Here is a 20,004-nt window from a genome sequence, read left to right as displayed (position 1 = left end):
GGCACACACTAAAAAGGTTAAGGATCCCTGATTTGGAAGGAGAAGAATCTAATTTCTTATACCTTCTGAAAATTGATCCAACATTTGCCCACCTGCAGCCCTGGGACTCTTCTCCTTCCCTCTGAGATTTTCCAAAGAGCACTGACAGCTGTGTTATATTGGAAAGTGCTCTGGTCCTGGAGACAGGACACCTGTGTTCAAAATGCCACACTCTGAAACTTCCTCGCTGTGTGACCCTGGGACCACAGGATTCTTTGATCCCCAGTTTCCACAAGATTCTTTGATCCCCAGTTTCCACATCTGTGACATAAGGAACTAGGTGAAATGAAAAAAAGAATTGCAGAAAGGCAGATTTCTGCACAATAGGCTGAAACATTGATTAACCAACAGAGCTGTCTCAAAGAGGCATGGACTGCTCTGGGAGGGGGTGACTGCCCCATCACTGGAGAATTTCGAACAGAGGCTGGATGTCGACTTGTGGACAATGTTGTTAAGAGAATTTCTGCCCATTTATGAGTGGGACTAGGCAGTCTCTGGGGTCTTCTTCTGTTCGTAGAGTCTGTGGTCCTCTCCTGGAGCCACCCCCCAGGCCCACTTCCACTTCCCTCTGTTTCCTGGACAACTTTGGAATTTGTTCCATCACCACCACCTGCCATTTCTGGCTCTCCAACACTCCACTCCTGTGGACGGAAGCTGGGATCAACAAGCAGCTGGCGTCCCAGGCCAGGAAACTTTCCGGATACAACTTTGAGGCTGCGCCTTCTCTCTGGGGCCTATGAAGTGATGCCTTTTGGGGGAATCCAAGTTCTCATTGACCTCAAATTTCAGGTGTTAGGGTACCCTGGGGAGCTCAGGAAAGCAAAACATAAGAAACAAATACAGCTCTGGCCTCAAGCCTTACACTTCTGGGAAAGGGGGATTGGAAAAATCACAAGAGGATAAAAGTGGATTTATGCAGGGCCAGTCATGATCTGGAACTTTGTAGGCAAGGAAAGATGGGAGAAAAATATAGGTCTGGCGAAATACTCTAAGTCAGAAGTGAGGAGATATGGGTTGTAATTCTGGTTCTGCTGTGAGACCCTGAGAAAATGACTTAGGCTCTCTGTTCCCCACCCCTGGTATGCTGATGACTCTCAGATCTCTGTCTCCATCCTTGATCTCTCTTCTGAAGTCCAGGCCCCATCTCCAGGATGTAGTGACTGTAGGACATCTCCACTTTGATGTCTCATCAGATCTTCAAGAGGTGATTTTTTTAAAAATTCCTAAACTTTTCCTCTTTCTGTTTCTCATTTTTTGTTTCCATAATACCATCATTTATCCTGTATCTTGGCTCTGTAATCCTGGGATTACCAGCAATGCTTCTCTACTCCTCACTTCTTGGATTCAATCAGTTGCAAGGTCCTGTGGATTCTAGTCAGTCACTTAGTCAGCCAACAGGTATTTATTGTTGCTAAGGGTCAGGAATACTGGAGATACCAAGAAAGTTAAAAAATATGATTCTTTCTCTCAAGGAGCTTATAGGCTAATGGAGAAGCTAACATGAAAATAACTAGATAGATACAAGGCTTGATGGAAGGTCATCTCAGAAAAGGAAGGCACTAGCAGATGGGGCAGGGCGGGACAAGGAAAGGCTTCCTACAGAAAATGAGATTTGAGTGAAGACTCGAAGGAAGCAGGAGACAGAGGTGAGGAAGGAGAGCATTCCAGGCATGGGGCACAGCTGTTTTAAAGACATGGAGTCTGGATTTTGTAGGATGAATAAAAATGCCAGCGTTACTGGATCATAGAGTACATAGAAGGGAGGGAGTGAAGTATAAGCAGACCAGGAAAGTATGCAAGCCATGGAGGGCCACCAGAATGAATAGAGAAAGGTCAGATATGAGTGGTAGGAAGTTCACTTTGGCATCTAAGTGGAAGAGGAGTAGGAGTGAGGAAAGACTTGACAGCAAGGAGGCCAATTAGGTTATTGCAGTGGTCTGTATGTGAGATGATGAGATCTATAACCCGGGTGGGGACTGTGGGAGTGGACAGAAGGGGGCATATGCAGGTAATATCATGGAGATAGAAATGACTCCCGATTCAGTAAGACTCTGCTCCTCTCACTAGTGTGCTCACTTCCCCAAGAGTTACTCAAATAATAATCCAGGATGATTCCCTTCTGCTATCTCCCACCCTCATTATCATCAAGCCAAGTTCCAGGCTCCCCTGTCATCCTGCTCACTGGCTCACTGCACTTGTATGTCTTGGTGCCTCAGCTGTGGTCTACCTCCTGCTGCTGATGTCCCCTCTAGAGATCCTTGTTGTTATCTGTATTTCTTGGGATAAAATGCTTTTAAGGGTAAGGAAGGGAGTTTGACACATATTCTTCAATAAAATAACAGATATGATTAGGTTGTCTTAAAGATGAGCTGGAGCTACCGGGGTTATTTTGTAAACTATAGAAATGTGGCCAACCCCATGTCACTCCTTACCCCCACCTCTCTTCGTTTGGCTCCTGGCTCCTCCTGCAGGTCGACACTCTGGCTGTCATAACACAAAATAGCACAAGGTAAGAATCCTAGAAATACTAGGCTAGGATTTTAGAGATGGGAAGAGCAACAAAGTCTAAACTTTGGAGCAGAGGTGATCACAATGTAGCTGAAGGAGATCTTAGAGGCTACCTGGTGCAGCTCCCTTGTTTTATAAGCAAGGGTCAGGAGGCCCAGATTGGGGAAGAGGCTTCTGGTAAAGACCTCCTGCTACGCTTCCAAGATTCATGATGCTCCTAGTGTGTCTAGGCCCTTCACTGATGCCAAGTTCACCTTTCCTTGCCCTATTGACAATCTTTATGGGTTACCGTGGTCAAAAAAGTGTCCAATCTGGTTATGAGCCTCTCTGGACATGGCTGGGCTGGGGTCTGTAGATGGCACACAGCGTGCATATGCACACACACACACACCATACACCACCGGGCATCCTACCTGGTTGGGATCTGCCAAAACCTTTACTTTGCTAACACAGCCTTAAAGAACTCAAGGTTATGGCCACCCCATGAAGAGACATCGAAGATGGTATCAGTGTACTTACTGGGACCATACCTGGCACTGAGGTGGTTCTCTATGGTTTTCAGCGTTTGTTCATCTCTCTCATTCCTCACCAGGACCACGATTAGGGCAAGGTGACCGGTGCTCTGCTCCTGCAACACCAAGATTTAGAAGACACAAAAATTCAAAACAATGGTTTTTAGAGACTGTGCAATTGAAAATGTGTTAATTTGTGTGTGGTTTTTAAAACAAACTAAAACAAACCATGTTTCTTCATCTATAAAATAGAGATAATGATAGAGCCTGCCTCCAAGAGTCATGAGGATCAGGTGAGATCATAGTAAAGGGCTTGACCTAGTGCCTGGAACATGTTGTTGTTGACTTGTGTCTGATTCTTCCTGACTCCATGGGCCATATCATGCCAATACTGTTCAAATCCTTCTCCAGCTCATTTTACAGATGAGGAAACTGAGGCAAACAGGGTGAAGTGACTTGCCCAGGGTCATACAGCTAGTAAGTATCTGAGGCTGGATTTGAACTCAGGTCTTTCTGACTCCAGACCCAGGGCTCTATCTACTGTGCCACCCAGGGTTATATAAATATTAGTTATTATTATGATAGCTTTAAGAGTGCTAATCTATCAACCACTCCTCCGGGCCCAGCACCAACCCTTCTGCCGCACAGATCATTCCCTCATTTATCATTCCACAAATAGTTCCTGCTGAGTGCCAAGCCCTGTGCTCTGGGAAGGGGGATCTACGACACGTCTCTCCCTCCCTCTGGGGCTCAGTTTCCCCATCTGCAAAATGAGTGGGGGAGCCGCCAGCTCCCAAAGTCTACAGAGCCGTGCCCAGCTCTGTGACTTCTTGGGCCAGGAGGGAGGAGCCCGCCAGAGCTGTCTTGTCCTCAAAGATGGAAACAGCTGGGCTCTGACGCTTCCGAAAAGACAAAAACAAACAGAAAACAAGCCCCTCGGCCAAGCAAGACTGAGCCTGGAAAGAATGCTGGGAATGAAGTTCAGCTGAGTTGTTTAGAGTTTGGCACCAATGAGGTCACGGTGGTGGGTTTGATTCTCTTGCGGCCCAGGGAGCTTTGGCTGTGTTCCTCAGATAGAACCGGAGGATGCTGGAGGCAGGGGAACCAATAAGAGCGTATTGTAGCGGTCCAGGAGAGAGGTGGAGGGGCAGGTAGGTGACACCAGAGTGCCAGACCTAGAGTCAGGAGGACCTGAGTTCAAATCTGCCCTTCCTCGCTGTGTGACCCTGGGCAAGTCACTTAATCCTGTTTGCCTCAGTTTCCTCATCTGCAAAATGAGCTGGAGAAGGAAATGGCAAACCACTTCAGTATCTCTGCCAAGAAATCCCCAAAAGGGGTCATGGAGAGTGGGACACAGCTGAAATGAGTGAACGGCAAAGATCTTCATATAAGGATCCCTAAATATCCTTAAAATGCAATCATGTATGTTTTATTGCACTTATTTTGTTAATTGTCATCCAAATATTTCTGAGGGGTTGACACTGCTGTGCCACACAACATCTCCACAGAGAGGAAAGAGCTTTGGCTTCAGAGGCAAAGAACCTGCCAGGGAATCCTTGTTTTGACAATCGTGTGAGACCTTGGCCAAGTCACAGACCATCCATCTGGGCCTCAGGCTTCCTTGTCGGGTGAGGAGAGGACCTGCAAACAGTCCCTTCCTGCTCCAGGCACTTGATGAGTGGGGATCAGGAAGCACCCTTTACCTCCTTTCCCTGCCCAGCTCCCAGGATCCACATTTCTTTTCACCATTAATGGGTAGAAACACCCATTTCCCAGGTGAATGAACTTCCAGGTGAGCTGATTTTTCCTCTGAGGAGAGCTGACAGACATGAAGAAGATCCTCTCCCTGATTTCAGCTACGTAAAATAAAAAAAATACTTAAGCCACTGGAGGTGCTGGCTAAGAGTGGATTGGGAAGAAGGGAAGAACTGATTTAAATGAGAAAAACCAGTGAAAATATTAAGCTAAGCTTCCGACTTCGATTCAGTTCATTTACCATGGGTATGGTGGTGGGCATTACAAAAACAAAGGCATATTAATCTTTGCCCTCAAGGAGCTTCCACTCTACTTCATTGGAATAAGGGCATTTTTCAGGTCTATTTGATCCCAGGGACAGACCTTTAAGTGACTTCCATGTCACAGGATGCAGACATGGAAGGAAATATAGGTTTCATCTAATCTAACCCTTTCATTTTACAGATAAGGAAACCAAAGTTCCTGAGGAAAGTGAGCTGCTCACAACCTCAGCTAGGCCATAGCAAGAGGAGGATCTGGGCCATTCTCGCCCTGCTAGGCCTCATGATAAAAAGATGCTTGAGGAAATGAGCAGGTTAGTGTTCTTAAGAGACTGGGATGGATTCTGAAACAAAAGCCTCCTTCTAATGGGGATGGGACGTGGGCAGCTGGACCCCAACCCCCATTCACTGCCTTCCCCAAGAAGGTTCCAGAAGCTGGTGTCAGTTGGCCGGGCAGCTGACCATTGGCAACTGGCAACCGTGGGATGTGGAGAGAATCGTGAGGGCCGAGCCCCCAAGGTGGATCATGGGGGCTCCCTGGCCCCCCAGTCTGAAGTAGAGAGTAGACCTGAGAGGGATTGTGGTGAACGTGGGCCTTCATGGTGACATCGTTTCCTAGGAGAATGAGTTCTGGGCCAATGTTACAGGTCTGTGAGTAAGCCAGTGGTTCCTATTTTCTCTTTTCTTTTTAATTCATTCTTAGTTTCAAGCTCTCTTGAGTCCTCTTTGGCCAAATGTGCCTGCCTGTTCTTTACAGGGGATAAATTTTTTTTCTTTAAACAGAAAATTTATCCAAACAATATCTTCAGTGTAGACATTTCTGGAGATGTTCACAGTCTCAGGACCAGCCCTGGTGTGGGCAGAGGTAGATTACAAAAGGTGCCTACCTCCAAGGGGATGTATCCTTTCAACCACAACAGTTCATGGAGACTCACCCTTAACATGTAGAGGGGTTGCAGGATGTGTCAGTGAAAGGAAGAAAACACTCCCCAGATCCCAGCTCTCAGGGTGAGGCAATGGAGGGAGCTCAGGTTCTGGTGTCCTAGGAGCTGAGTTCAGATGCTTCCCAGCCCTGTGACGGGGGGCAAGTCTCCTCACCTGTATTTGCCTCAGTTCCCTCAACCACAAAATGGGGATCATGATACCACCTACTTCCCAGGGTTTCTGTGGGGATGAAATGAGGTATCTGTAAAGCACTTGGCAAACCTTAAAGGCCTATACATGATAGCTATTTTTATTGTTATGATTAAAATGACTAGGGCCCCTGAGGTCTCTTCTAACTATAGATCTAGATCCCAATGAGCTTAAGCTACTTAACCTTAGTTTTCTAATCTGTAAAAAGGGGAGAATCAGACTAGATGGCCTCTGAGTTCCCATTCATCTTGAGCCAGGATCCTGGAAGTGTATGTAACATTATGCTTGGTCCCCCGTGGATGTGTAAATCACAGACAAGGGAATGGGATCACAGAGTCAGGTGTTGCACTGTGGGAGGTGAGGAAGGAGGAGGAAAGCTTGAACCTGGGCTCCGGCAGGCAGTGGGAGGGGATCAGGGCATCAGGACCAGGGCCTCTTCACCCTCTGTGCTTGATGTCAGGAAACACTTCTTAACAACACAAGCTGCCAGGTTAAATAGGGAGCTCCCTGTCATGCAGAGAGCAGTTTGCCACTGGTTGGGGATGTCAAGAGAGGAGATTCTCAGATCACAGGATTACGGATCTAAGCTGGAAGGGGCCTCAGAGTCCAATCCCTTCATTACACTGATGAGGAGGGGAACTGATTTACCCAAGGTCACACAGAGGGTAATCAGCAGAGGTGGGATTTGAACCCAGGTCCTCAAAAAATAAGGCTATTTCTACATTACTCCCAGATGGTCTCTGAGGGGCGTTCCGGTGACTCTGAAAACTGAGTTCCTGTCCTCAGGACACTTAGAGTCTGTGAAAAATAAAGCTTGCATCTTGGAAAATAATGATAAGTAACAGTAGTCATGGCATTTGAGAGTTTGCAGAGAGCTTCACAAGTACGGCCTCATTGGGTCTTCACAACAACCCTGACAGATGAGGAAACTGAGGCAGGCAGAAGTGAAGTCACTCGCCACACTAGTCATACAGCTAGTAAGTAAGCTAGTATAAAGCTGGATTTGAACTCAGGACTTCCTGGCTCCAGGTCCAGTGCTCTGTCCACTGGACCATCTAACAGCATAAAACTGTATTTGGGGGTCAAACTAGTGACCTGAACAAAATGTGTTTTTGGAATTGAGCAGAGAAAGAGAGAATCCATTCTTTGCTTTACAGATGGGAAAACTGGAGAGAGACACAGAGAGAGAGACAGAGACAAAGACATGGACACACACACACACACACATACACACACACACACACACACACACACACACGGGGGGGGGGGAGGGAGAGAGAGAGAGAGAGAATGAGATAGAATGAGAGAGAGAGAATGAGAGATAGAATGAGAGAGAGTCAGAGACAGAGACAGAGAGACAGAGAGCGCTGAGCCTCGAAGGATAAATTGACTTCAGCTCTTTATCCCTAGAATGTGACTTAAAGCCAAGTGAGAAAGAAATCCACCTGGAAACAAGACCCAAACAATCAACAAGTATTTTATCATGTGCTTGCATCAGAGCCATGAAGACAACAGTGAACCAGTCCCTCTCCTCAAGGGGCTTCCATGTTGGGGGGATAGGAGGGGGGACTGGGGGGCTAGAAGAGAGCAAAAGCTGTGCACAATGCACATGGGGCAGAGAGACACCTGGGCCTTGGGGGAGGCCCCAGCAGCTGCTCTGTCTCCTTGAACCCCACCAGGGCACTGAGCCAGTTGGAGCTGGAGAACGACCAGAATAGATCTACTGAGGAGCTGGGGGAAATCCTTGTAAATGAAGCCACCTTGAGAGGACTTGGCCAAACAGAACTGGATGAAGAAGAAGTCAGCCCTTTTTAAGTGAAGACGAGTACCCTTGCCCAAAGGGGACCACAGCAGTGCCCTGAAACTTCCTAGTTGCCCACTGGTCCTCTTGTGGGGTGGGCAGCTTCCTTCTTGGAGTCAAAGATGCTTTGATGCTTTCTGGAGGCCAAAAATCACCCACAGGTGCCTCTCCGTGAGGCCAGGAACACTTGTGCCACTGGACCTGAGGGGAAACAGGCCTGGGGAGCAGCATTAATCAAGCACCCCCACCCCATCTTTACCTCAATACAATTCTTGGGGGTGGGAACCAAGCTTCACAATAAGATGTAACTAGACGCCCCTGCTGCAGAGGCTATATTATAAGGGGGATTAGGGAGGGGCCACAAAGCTTCCTGGGCCCATGGCCCTGTGCCTGGCACTATCTTCTGGGCAGGGGGCTGCCAAGAGAGCCTTAAAGAAGTTTATAACCTGCCACAGGGGCACTTTGAGGCAGTCGGTTCCATCCAGGGACCTTCGGGCCTTCAGAACTCGGCCATTGAAGCACACAGAATACCTCCATCACAGCATTGTGGACACCATGCACTATCAGGAAAGCCTGCCCAGGTAAGGCTGGCCACATACCTGATGAGGGTGTGGCCAGGTAAGAGCCTACCCAGAGAAGGGCCTGCCTAGAGAAGCTCCTGCCCAGGTAAATGCCTGCCCAGGTAAGGATGTGTTCTGGTAAGTGTATGGCCACATAAGAGCCCATGCAGAGAAAGGCCTGCCTAGGAAAGCTCCTGCCCAGGTAAATGCCTGCCCAGGTAAGCTCTTGGCCAGGTGAGCTCCTGTTCAGACAAGCTCCTCACCGCATAAGTTCTTGGCCTGGTGAACAGAGCCTGTCTAGCTAAGTACCTGTTTAGGGAAGCTCCTGCCCAGGTAATCACCGCCTCAGCTAAGACCCTCACCAGGTAAGCTCCTGTTCAGAGTCTTGGCCAGGTAAAGTCCTGCCAAGGTAAGTGCCCATCCAGGTAAGAACCTTCACAGATAAATGCTGACCTGGGTAAGCTCTTGTCAACTAAATGACTATCTAGGTAAGCTCCTGCCCAGGAAAATGCCTGCCTAGCTAAGCTCCTGGCCAGGTAAGGGCCTGCCCAGAAAAGAACTGATTAAGTAAAAGTCTGACCAGGTCAGCCCCCAGCAGTGTCGGCTCCGGCCTGGGCATACTCTTGTCCAAGTCTTCATTTACCCAGGTAGGAACTGGTGACATTGCAGCAGTACAGGCAGGTCTGGAAGCATCCAGGATCATCGCTGGCTGCTTCTAGGGTCACATTCCGAGTTTCCAAAGTTCTTTTTCAAACATAACCTCATTTGTTCTTCATTGTAAACTTGTGAGGTAAAACCTTGCAATGAGTACTGGTATCCTCACTTCACACATGGGAAAATTAGGGCCCAGAGACCCTGTTAGAAAAAGTGTTCCTTATAGGCTATAACCTCAAGAGGAGTCAGGATGACAGCCTGAACTTTGGTGGAGGCAGAAGGAGGGAAGAGTAGGGGGCAGACGTAAGAGGCAGAGACAGAATCAACAGAACTTGGCAACAAACTGGTTTAGAAAAGGGAAAGGGAAGGGTCCATGGTGACTCTGGTATTTCAAGCCTGAGTGATGGGGAAGACAATGGTGCCACTAATAGACAAACCGATAGAAATAGGGAAATAGGAGCCCTCCCAACGAGCCTCCTTGCGTCTCCTCTCTCAAGTCCAGTCAAATTGACAAGAATTAAGTGCCTACAATGTGCCAAGCATTGTGCTAAGTGAGGGATAAACTCCATCTTTGTCACAACGGTAGGTGTAGGGAGGACATGGAGCACCGGAGAGGTCGATGGGACATTGAGGTGGCTACATCCAGCAGGCAGCTGGCCACGTAGGGGCCTGGGACTTGGAAAAGAAACAGGAGCTGGATACACAGGTGTAGAAAGCTCTGTGTAGAAGGCATGGGAGGCATGAAGGCATGGGATTTAATTAGACCATCCCTTGATGGCCTTAAAAAATCTATCTGGTTCATAGAGTCTTGTTACGCATTCACTTTAGAAACCATAATGAATCAACAGCCATGTACTGAGCACCTAGAGACAACAAGGTGGGGTAGTGGATAGAGTGCTGGATTGAGAATCAAGACTGATCTGAGTTCAAATCCTGTTTCAGACATACTAGCTTTGTGACCCTGGACAAGTAACTTAACCTCTGATTGACTCAGTTTCCTCAACTATAAAAAGGGGATGATAATAGCACCTCCTCCCAGGGTTGTTGTGAGGATAAAATGAAATAATCCCCATAAAGCCTGTCAGAAACCTTAAAGCACTCTGGACATGTTAACTGTTATTATGTGCTGGGTGCATCTAAGTTTGAAAAGTCCTACCATTCTAGTGAGGGAGGCGGCGTGCACACATGCAGACTCGAATCCACCTTTTCTTTTCCCTTTCAGGCTGCCTATTCCTGATCTGGTAGATTCAGTGAGAAGATACCTAAGTGCCCAAAAGCCTATTTTAGATGATGATCAATTCAGGTACAGACCGATAAACAGGAAGCCTCCTGACCCAAGTTAGCTGGGGAATCCATGTTTGGATTCACAACCACACTCATGCCCTCTCCTCTGAGGCTCATGGGAACTCTGGGGTGGGGTGGGGTATGTGGGAGAGGGGTATGGGAGGGAGCTGTCCTCCAGTAAGCCTCTGGCTCTTCAGCCTCCCCCTCCAAGATGATGTCAAGTCATCAGTGATGACATCTTTGAGTCTAGCCCAGGGGTGGGGAACTGCCTTGAGGCCATATGTGGCCTTCTAGGTCCTTGGGTGTGGCTTTTTGACTGAATCCAGACTTCACAGAATTTGTTCTGTGAAGTTTGGATTCAGTTACAGGGCTGAACTTGAGGACCTAGAGGGCCACATGTGGCCTTGAGGCCACAGGTTCCCCACCCCGGACTAGCCATTCAACTAGGTCCAAATCCATCTAGTTCTTGTATCTCCATGTTGGCAATTACAATGGAATGAAAGACTTGGTCAAATCTCGTATTTCAACTCTCTCTAAGCCATTTTTGTTCTGTCCTTCCCAGTCTAAATGTAGTTCTTCTTGGCATAGAAACAAGGAAACAGAATATTGAGTATATCGAGGATGTCTGACTTCATTTTTGTCATCATCTGATCCCAGGCGATCTTGGATATTACTCCTTTGAGTCTCTTCTTTTCTCCAACATAGGAGAAAACCCCCCAAACATATAAACAAACCAAACACACAGACCCTTTTTGTTGCCCTCACATTCTTTGCCAGCCTTGCGCCATCTGGAACTGAAGAGGACCAGGTCATGCCTCTGTGTTCGTCCTTCATTGGCTCTCTTATTCTCTCTGCATTCAGTTAAAAATCCTAAGTCAATGCACTCGTTCTGTGTCTGCCTTGGTCTCCCTAAACAACTCTTTCCCATTCTCTTCATCCAAATGAATCCTTTTTGGTTTTCAGAAGTTCCCATCCCCTCTTAGGCTGACCTTTCTAAGGAATTTCAGTCTATGGGATCCTGCTCCTGCTCTTCCCCCAAGCCCAGGGGATCTACATACATACCAGTCTACATTCAACTTGCCTTTCCTCCATTGTCATGAAGGCTAAGATGGTCACTTGCCTCTAAGCTTCCCATCACGTTGGCTTTGGTAACCAGGTTCTTCCTCTTGGTGAAAATCAGTGAGACCTTCGTGGTTTCCTCCTCCTCCTCCTCCAAAAGGATGAAATTATTGTTAAGTCATGCCATGATGTGATCAGCTGCTCTGCTTTGGGGAGAGAGAGAACTGGGTAACTGACACCCACTTCACTTCCCAAACTCTTCATCTCCTACTGCCTTCTGTGGGCTATTCCCACAATGTCCCTTCTAGTTTGATCTTCCCCCAAGGGCTCTGCAGTGTGCTTCCTTCTCTGGTTCTTCTATTTTCTCACATGTATCTTTCTTGCTAACTCCCAATGCTTGCTCCACCTCTACTACCTGCTTTCTCCTTTCTGGCATTTTGGAAGAAGGTGGGCCCTTCCAGAGCCTTGCATTCCATGGGGCTCCATGGCCTTCTGAAGACTTTAGGATGTGCCTCCCTGTCATATTAATTAAGGTGGGACTTTTTTGCTGTTTTCTCTTTTGGAATGCTAAAGTAATCAAATGCCTTTGATTAAGCCTTACTAGGTGCTAAACCCCAGGCCCACACCCTTTTGCTAACTAGGTGCCAAACCCCAGCCCACACCCTTTTGCTGATTAGGTGTGAATTCTTTGGGCCCTGAACAGAGTATAAAAACTCAAAGGTTAGCATTTTGTCTGGAGCTCTCACTCCTGGAGGAGTATTGATGTGGAGACTCTGGACAGCTGTTCTAAGAGCCTCCTGGCTCATGAACCCAGATGTTGATGCTTTCCTGGTAACTACGAATTGTGATCTGGTCTGTTTATATTGTGTATGTTTGTAATTTGTCTATATTTGCTCTGAAGTTCAGGTTGCTGGCCTTTTCTCCTGAACTAAGTGAATCATATTTGTATGTTGGATTAAAGTAAGATTGTTAACCCCTAAAGTTACTTTCCTTAGCAAAGCAGATCAAAGAACCTGTGTTAGCAGCCTTCTGTGTGCTGGCTGTTGGTAGGTCTTGCACCCCTCCAGCTGCTGCTAGCTACATTGTTGCAACACTCGCTTATTGCTCACACTGAGTAGAAGACATCAGAAGGCATGGCTTTTACTATCGCTCCTCCATCAGCTTTGACCTCTTGCTGATTTCCTGGACATTTCACCCACTGTTCTTCATTAGAGCTGGTCTTTATGGAAGCCAGCTTCACAGTGATATAAAAGCCCTTTTCCTTCCCTTTCCTTGGTCAGTTTAAAGAATTTAGATTAGATGGATAAGACTCCCAGCAAACACACACACACACACACACACACACACACACACACACACAGTATATATACGTGCAAACAGACACACACATCTGCATGTGTGCACCTTCCTGTAGTGTATACATACGTGTGTGTATACACATATACACATGTGTATATTTCTATAAATACATGTATATATGTGTGCATGTATATGTATGTACACACATATGGATAAGTGGGGGCAGCTAGGTGGTACAGAAGATAGAGTGCTGGGCCTAAGGTCAGGAAGATTCACCTTCCTGAGTTCAAATCTGGCCTCAGACACTTACAAGCTGTGTGACCCTGGACAAATCACTTAACCCTGTTTGCCTCTGTTTTCTTATCCATAAAATGAGCTGGAGAAGTAAATGACAAACCGTTTCAGTATCTCTGCCAAAAAAACCCCAGATGAGGTCACAAAGAGTTGGACATGACTGTAGTGACTGAACAACAGGTATATGTGTGTTTTGTTGTTCATCAGTCATTTCAGTCGTATGTAATATGTATGATGCAATATACATACATTTTAAAAACTAGACCTTGTTAGATATACTCCTTTCATTGCCAAGAACTTATATTCCAATCTTTTAAGCAAGGGTCCAGAAACTCAAATCATATTCTCAGATACAGTCTTATTAACCAGCTGTTTGCTTCCCCCAAATGTTCCCTCTTCCAAAGCCTTTGTATTCAGTTGGTAGCCTTGATGAAAACACCACCTGTACCCCTAAATTTTTCAGTTTCTTACCTAGTTTCATAATAATTCTTAGCAATGCTTTCTAGATTTCTTCTGGCAAAATTTTATTTTTAATTCATTTAATTTTTTTCATTTGACAAAATTCTGTTTTCTGTCCCTCTCACCTTACCCTCATTTAACAAAGAAAGTAAACAAAACCTTTGTAAGAAATCTACATAACAAAGCAAAACAAATTGCCACATTGGTCACATCTCCTTCTGTAGCAGGTCCATTCCCTCTCTGTTAGGAGGGAAGTGGATGCCTCATTACCAGTCCTTTGGCATTATGGGTGGTCATTGTATTAATCAATATTCTCGAGTCTTTCGAGGTCGTATTGTTGTTACTGTATAAGTTGTCCTCCTGGTTCTGCTCACTTCTCATTGCATTGGCTTATACAACTTTTCCCACTTATTTTTTTAACCCATCCCTTTTGTCACTTCATACAGCAAAATAGTGTTTATTCTAAATTCTATCTATATGCCACAATTTGTTCATCCATCTCCCAGCTGTTATTTCTACTTTGTTGATATTACAAAATGAGCTGTTAATTTTTTGTATCCTTTAATCTCTTTGGGAGTAGAGACCTACCAGTGGTATTGCTGGGTCCAAGGGTATGCACAGTTTGGTCATTTTCTAAGCATATTTCTAAGCATATTCCAAATTGCTTTCGATTATGGCTGGGCCAGTTTACAGCTCTACAACAGTGCATTACCGTGCCTGTTTTCCCACAGCCCCTCCAACATTTACAATTTTCCATCTTTGTCAACTTTGCCAATCTGATGGGTATGAAGTGAAATTTCAGGGTTGTTTTATTTTGCATTTTTTCTGCTTATTATAAATTTGGATCCTTTTTTTCATGTGACTAATGATAGCATGGGTTCCTTCCTTAAAAAGCTCTAATAGCATTAATTGTTCCCATGTGAGTGAACCAAAGTTGGGAGTAAAGGTGTCAGGCATGGGAGGTTCACCAGCATCCCTCAGAGACACACCCCTAAAAAGACAGTAGACCTTTCTTTTTAAAAATTTACTTTATGACTTTATTTACAATATGTATTTATTATAGTTATTTATATACTTTATTCACAAGGTTGTCTTTAACTTTATAAAGGAAAAATTTCCAAGGAAACCCCATCTGAGATAGTAAAGGACAATTGTCATAGTAATTTAAAATGCTACATTGCTCAGTTTCCCCAGGTGTTCATTTAGGCATCATAAAGTAAATGGTTTATACTCTTAGTCAGGAAACTCTCTTAAATTCTGCAGTCTGACCTTTTTCTGCAATGTTCTTCTGATGATTCTCTCTCTCTCTCTCTCTCTCTCTCTCTCTCTCTTTCTCTCTCTCTCTTCCTATCTCTGTCTTTCTTTGTCTCTCTCTGTCTCTCTCTCTGTGTCTCTATCTCTATCTGTCTCTCCATCTCTGTCTTTCTCTCTATCTCTGTGTGTGTCTCTCTCTGTCTCTGTCTCTGTCTGTCAGTCTCTCTTGCCTCTCTCTCCTGTGAATAACATACATTATAGAGTGTGAGCAGCCGCGTCCTCCTCTTAGGGTCCAGCAGCTCTCTCTATAGGAAGAGCCTTGTATCTAGTACATAGGTCCTTCCTGCAGCCCCATTAAACAGATGAGAAAACAGAGGCTCAGAGAGTTGCCATTTGCCCAAGGTCACAGAACTCCTGAAACCAGAAGCCAGGTGTGTCCCATTCTAGTCTGGTCTCTTTCCTTCTCCCTTTCCCCAGCAGAGGGGCATCTTCCCCTCGGTTTCCCACTTCATTTTTTTTGCTGTGTAGAAGCAGCTTCTGCTGGAACTTTGCCCACAATGGTTATACCTCTCTGTTCTTTCGCTTAGGAAAACAGAACTTTTGAGTCATTCTTTTAAATATGGTATTGGAAGAGACCTGCATGAAGAGTTGGTAGCTCTGGACGAGCTCCATCAGGATACCAGCTACATTTCAGGTAAGAGGAGAGACAGAGGGGCACATCCAAGGCCCAGAGGCCACCCCATCTAGTTAAAGACAAGGAAACTGAGACCTGGGATGGGGAAGAGGTCGCTGACCAAGTGAATCCCAGTCCTGGAAATTCCCTGATTGCCTCAGATTTCTTTTCTGTAAACGATAGGATTGAACAGTTGATCTCTAAAACTCATTCTGGCTCTTGAGACCCTGACTCAAGATGGCGCAACCTAGAGAAGCAGGAGCTCCCTATCTCTACCACTGATGTGTTCTGTGCACTCACATTTGGCTTTTCCTGTTACAGAAATGACCAACATCCTTGGGACATATCAATATCAACCCAGGGACAAAGGGGATTGTCAGGATCCCCTCTGAATCTGCACTCAGGTGACCCTTTATTGTTCTCAGCACAGGTCCAAGAGAGTAGAAGCTTTCCTTCCATATGGCCTGATAGGGGAGAACAAGGTGACCTCACTAGGGTTAGGGAGGGCTGCCATCTTCTAGGATTCCTAAGCCACATTAGCTGGGAGACCAAGAGGGTAGGAGTTCTCCCCACCCTATGACTAACTATGACTGACTGTCACACTACCCTGAACTAGGGCCTTGTCCATCAGGTTAACCCAAGACTCCATGGCCATTCATACCTCTAGCTCCTGGTAAGTAAGCCCCATGGATCCTTCCCTTTTCCTATATCCTAGGACAGTAGAGAGTTGGGCTAATGGTGATATGCTATCACTACTTGGCTTAGAAAGCTCATTCTCTCTGCTTGGTTGACACATATTGGTGCTGAGCAGATGTCTATACCCCACATTTCAACACCGTGGCCCTCATTCATTGATTCAATAAACATTTATTGAGTACTATGTGCCAGGAACTGTGCTAATCAAGCACTGGGGATACAAAAAGAATCGAGAGACAGTCCCTGCCTTCAGGGAACTTATAGTCTAGTAGGGAAGATGATATAGAAACAAGCTACATACAGGATAAATAGGAAATAATTAAAACTCATGTCCCCATCAGCCCTGGCACCAGAGAACAGATAATTCAGCACACCTCCTGTGAATCCCTGGAGGCTTTAAGGGGCAGGGTATTGCATCCACTGTCAGACACAAACACCCTGTTGGTTGTTTGTGCTTAACTGTTTTCCTTGTCCCTGGCCCAGACCACGGTTAGCATCATCCCAAGGACTACACAGGGTGTGAGTTCTTCCCGCAGACTCTATGATGGACATTGGTATTCGGTATAGTTATATTTTCCATCACTTCTTTAAGAGTGACATAAATTGGAATATTTATCAACCTTTTTAGAGTAAAAGCTCTATAAAGGCCGGCACCTTTATCTAACCTTATCTAACTCTTGACGCATAACACAGCCAGCCCTTAAAAAACGTGTTTTGAATTGAACCAGTTGGAATTGTTGGATTTGACCCCTCATCAATGGTCCTTTTTTCCCTTCTTCTTCTTTTTAGTAATGTGGATTGATGCATTTTTAGCTCTTCGAGATTCTATAGCTTTCCACAGCAATGCAGCTCTTGCCTTCCAAGCAGATCCAAGCCCTGAACAGAATGACCAACTCACCCGGGCAACCAACCTAACCGTATCATCAATTCGGTTCCTGAAGACCTTCAGGGCTGGATACCTTGAGCCAGAGGTCATGCACCTGTACCCAGAGAAGACCGACAATGAACAATTTAAGAAACTCATTCAGTTCATATCTCCAGATATCGTGTGTACTGCGGCCTCTATGGTCAGTGCCTATCCTCTGGATATGTCTCAGTTCTACAGGCTTTTCAATACAACCCGCATTCCCCTAAACAAGAAGGATGACTTGGTCACCGACGAAAGTGGGATGCACATTTTGGTGCTACGAAATGGGAATTTTTATGTCTTTAATGTTCTAGATGGTGATGGAAATATTGTGAAGGCCGCAGAAATCCATGCCCACCTGAAGTACATTCTTTCAGATGAAAGTCCTACCCCTGAATTCCCCTTGGCATACCTGACCAGTGAAAATAGGAACACCTGGGCCAAGCTGCGGAAAGAGCTGTTGAATAATGGCAATGAGGAGGCCATGGGCCTGGTGGAAACAGCCATCTTCTGCCTGTGTCTAGATGACTTTTCTGTTACAGATATTGACCAATTGGTTCAGACCCTCCACCATGGGGAGGGGATGAACCGCTGGTTTGACAAGTCTTTCAACCTGATCATCACCAAGGATGGGTCTGCGGGCATCAACCTTGAGACCTCTTGGGGGGACGGTGTGGCCGTGATCCGTTTCATGAGTGAGATCTTTAAAGACAGCACCCAGGAGCCCATGGTCACACCCCACTCTCACCTTGCCAATGTGGACTCCGCTTACTTGGTGAGGAAGCTAAACTTCCACCTGAATGACACCTTAAAGGAGGGAATTTCTGAAGCCAAGGAACACTTTGAAGCTATGAGGAAATCCTTGACTTTTCAGTGTTTCCGCTTTGAGAAAGGAGGGAAGGCCTTCCTCAAGAGGCAGAAGGTGAGCCCTGACGCCATGATCCAGCTCTCTTTTCAGATGGCTTTCCTTTCCTTGTATGGGCAGACGGTACCAACGTATGAGGCCTGCAGCACGGGGACCTTCAAGCACGGCCGCACGGAGATCATTCGGCCTGCCTCCACGTACACCAAGAGATGCTCTGAGGCTTTCGTCAGGGAGGCTTTCCGATACAAAGTGAGGGACCTTCGTAATATGTTGTCTGACTGCTCGGAATACCACGTACGACTGATCCGAGAAGCAGCCATGGGTGAGTAGGAATGTTGGTGCTGATGAGCTCCTTACCAAGGACTCTTTCCAGAAGAAAGACAGACTTATTTTTACCGATTCAAGCAGCAATACGCAGAGTCTTTTATAGACGAGACACGTTTTTAGCCTTCACTAGGGGCCCCCTCCTATGCCTCATTGTGACATGGAGATGACTCTGCCTTCCTGAAAGCTAAGCAAGTGTGGCAAGAATGCCAAAGACCTGGGGATGAACTGAGTGTCTGTTGCAGAATCGTAGACCATGGACCTTAAGCTGGAAGGGACTTTGGGCACTGTTGAGGAAACTGAGGCCAGCAAGTCAAGCGACTTCCCCAGGTCACCCATAGATCCCAGACCTGGAGCTGGCAATGCCGCCAACTCGCTCTATATGACCTTCAGTTCATCGCCACTTCTCTATGCCTCAGTCTCCCATGCTCTGTAAGGTCCCCCATGTCCCTCACATTGTAGAACTGGTGTGTATGGTGCTGGTTGTGTGTGTGTGTGTGTGTGTGTGTGTGTGTGTGTGTGTGTGTGTGTGTGCAGTCAGTCAACTAACATTTATAAGGAGCCTACTATGAGCCAGGTATAGGGTTTCTTCTAGCCCTGATATTCTCTCTCCTAAGGCCCCTCCCAGCTCTGACATTCCCTGTTCTCAGCCCCTCCCAGCTCTGACATTCCCTGTTCTCAGCCCCTCCCAGCTCTGACATTCCCTGTTCTCAGCCCCTTCCAGCTCTGACATTCCCTGTTCTCAGGCCCCTCCCAGCCCTGACATTCTCTATTCTATAGACTGTTTTTTAAATGTCTTAAAATGTGCTCTTCTGGCTTTGAAATCTCATGATCCTGAAGGCCAGTCACTCAGGTGGGTCCTTTTTCAGACAGTTGTCATCAGCTCCCCAGGAGCCGAGGCCTCCCCTATGCCATCTTGCTCTTTCCCGGCCAGAGGGTCCACTATCACCAGTAACAACCTTTGTCTGTTCCCCAGGTCAGGGATTCGACAGGCACTTGTTTGCCCTGAGGTTCCTGGCAGCAGCGAAGAGAGGCCCCATGATACCCGACTTCTTCCAGGATCCTGCATATTCGTATCTCAATGAAAATATCCTTTTGACCAACACACTGAGCAGCCCCTTGGTGGCCAACATCGCTTTTGCACCGGTGGTGTCTGATGGCATTGCAGTTGGGTATTCAGTTCACAAGGATTACCTGAAGTTCACGGTCTCCTCCCACTGTGGCCGAAATGTGGGCGAGTTCAATCAGGGAGTGACAAAATGCTTGGATAATATTTTCAGTGTTCTAGAAGGCAGGCCCATTCATAGCTAAGGAAGGCCCATAAAACAAGTAGCTGAGGAGGTCAGAAGATTCAACAGCTAGGCCTAGAACCAGCATTAATTAAAGGCCAACTGTTTGCTCTGGTCTAGGCCTTCTACTTTTTTGCCAGAGAATCTGAAAATGGAGGGAGAAAAAGGGGGGGATCTCTCTCTAGAGCTAAGCGGCCAATCCTACACCCACCATCCCTTCATTCACATGTTGGTGCTTGGCTATGCCATCCTCCAGATATATTCCTAATGAGGAAAGCATCTTGTTGCTCCTCCATGCTTCCATCTATACGTGCCCCTTTGTCACCCTTCTGAAGTTGCCCTAACACCAGCATAAGGGAGAACCATGCAAGTGAAACT

At 46.4% G+C, this 20,004-nt stretch overlaps 1 protein-coding gene across 1 annotated transcript; it reads left to right on the top strand.

The window, feature by feature from the left end:
- Positions 1–5,446: 5,446 nt before the first annotated feature.
- Positions 5,447–19,721, top strand: LOC118846674 (carnitine O-palmitoyltransferase 2, mitochondrial-like). The gene is made up of 7 exons (XM_036755445.1): positions 5,447–5,676; positions 7,888–8,008; positions 8,421–8,590; positions 10,446–10,526; positions 15,460–15,566; positions 17,031–18,335; positions 19,314–19,721. Exons 1-7 carry the CDS (start codon positions 5,447–5,449, stop codon positions 19,646–19,648), a joined length of 2,349 nt encoding a protein of 782 aa, XP_036611340.1. The 3' UTR covers positions 19,649–19,721.
- Positions 19,722–20,004: the final 283 nt, after the last annotated feature.

This window comes from Trichosurus vulpecula, chromosome 4 (genome assembly GCF_011100635.1).
Source record: "Trichosurus vulpecula isolate mTriVul1 chromosome 4, mTriVul1.pri, whole genome shotgun sequence".
NCBI classification, from domain to species: domain Eukaryota; kingdom Metazoa; phylum Chordata; class Mammalia; order Diprotodontia; family Phalangeridae; genus Trichosurus; species Trichosurus vulpecula.
This window is presented reverse-complemented; position numbering and strand designations above follow the sequence as displayed.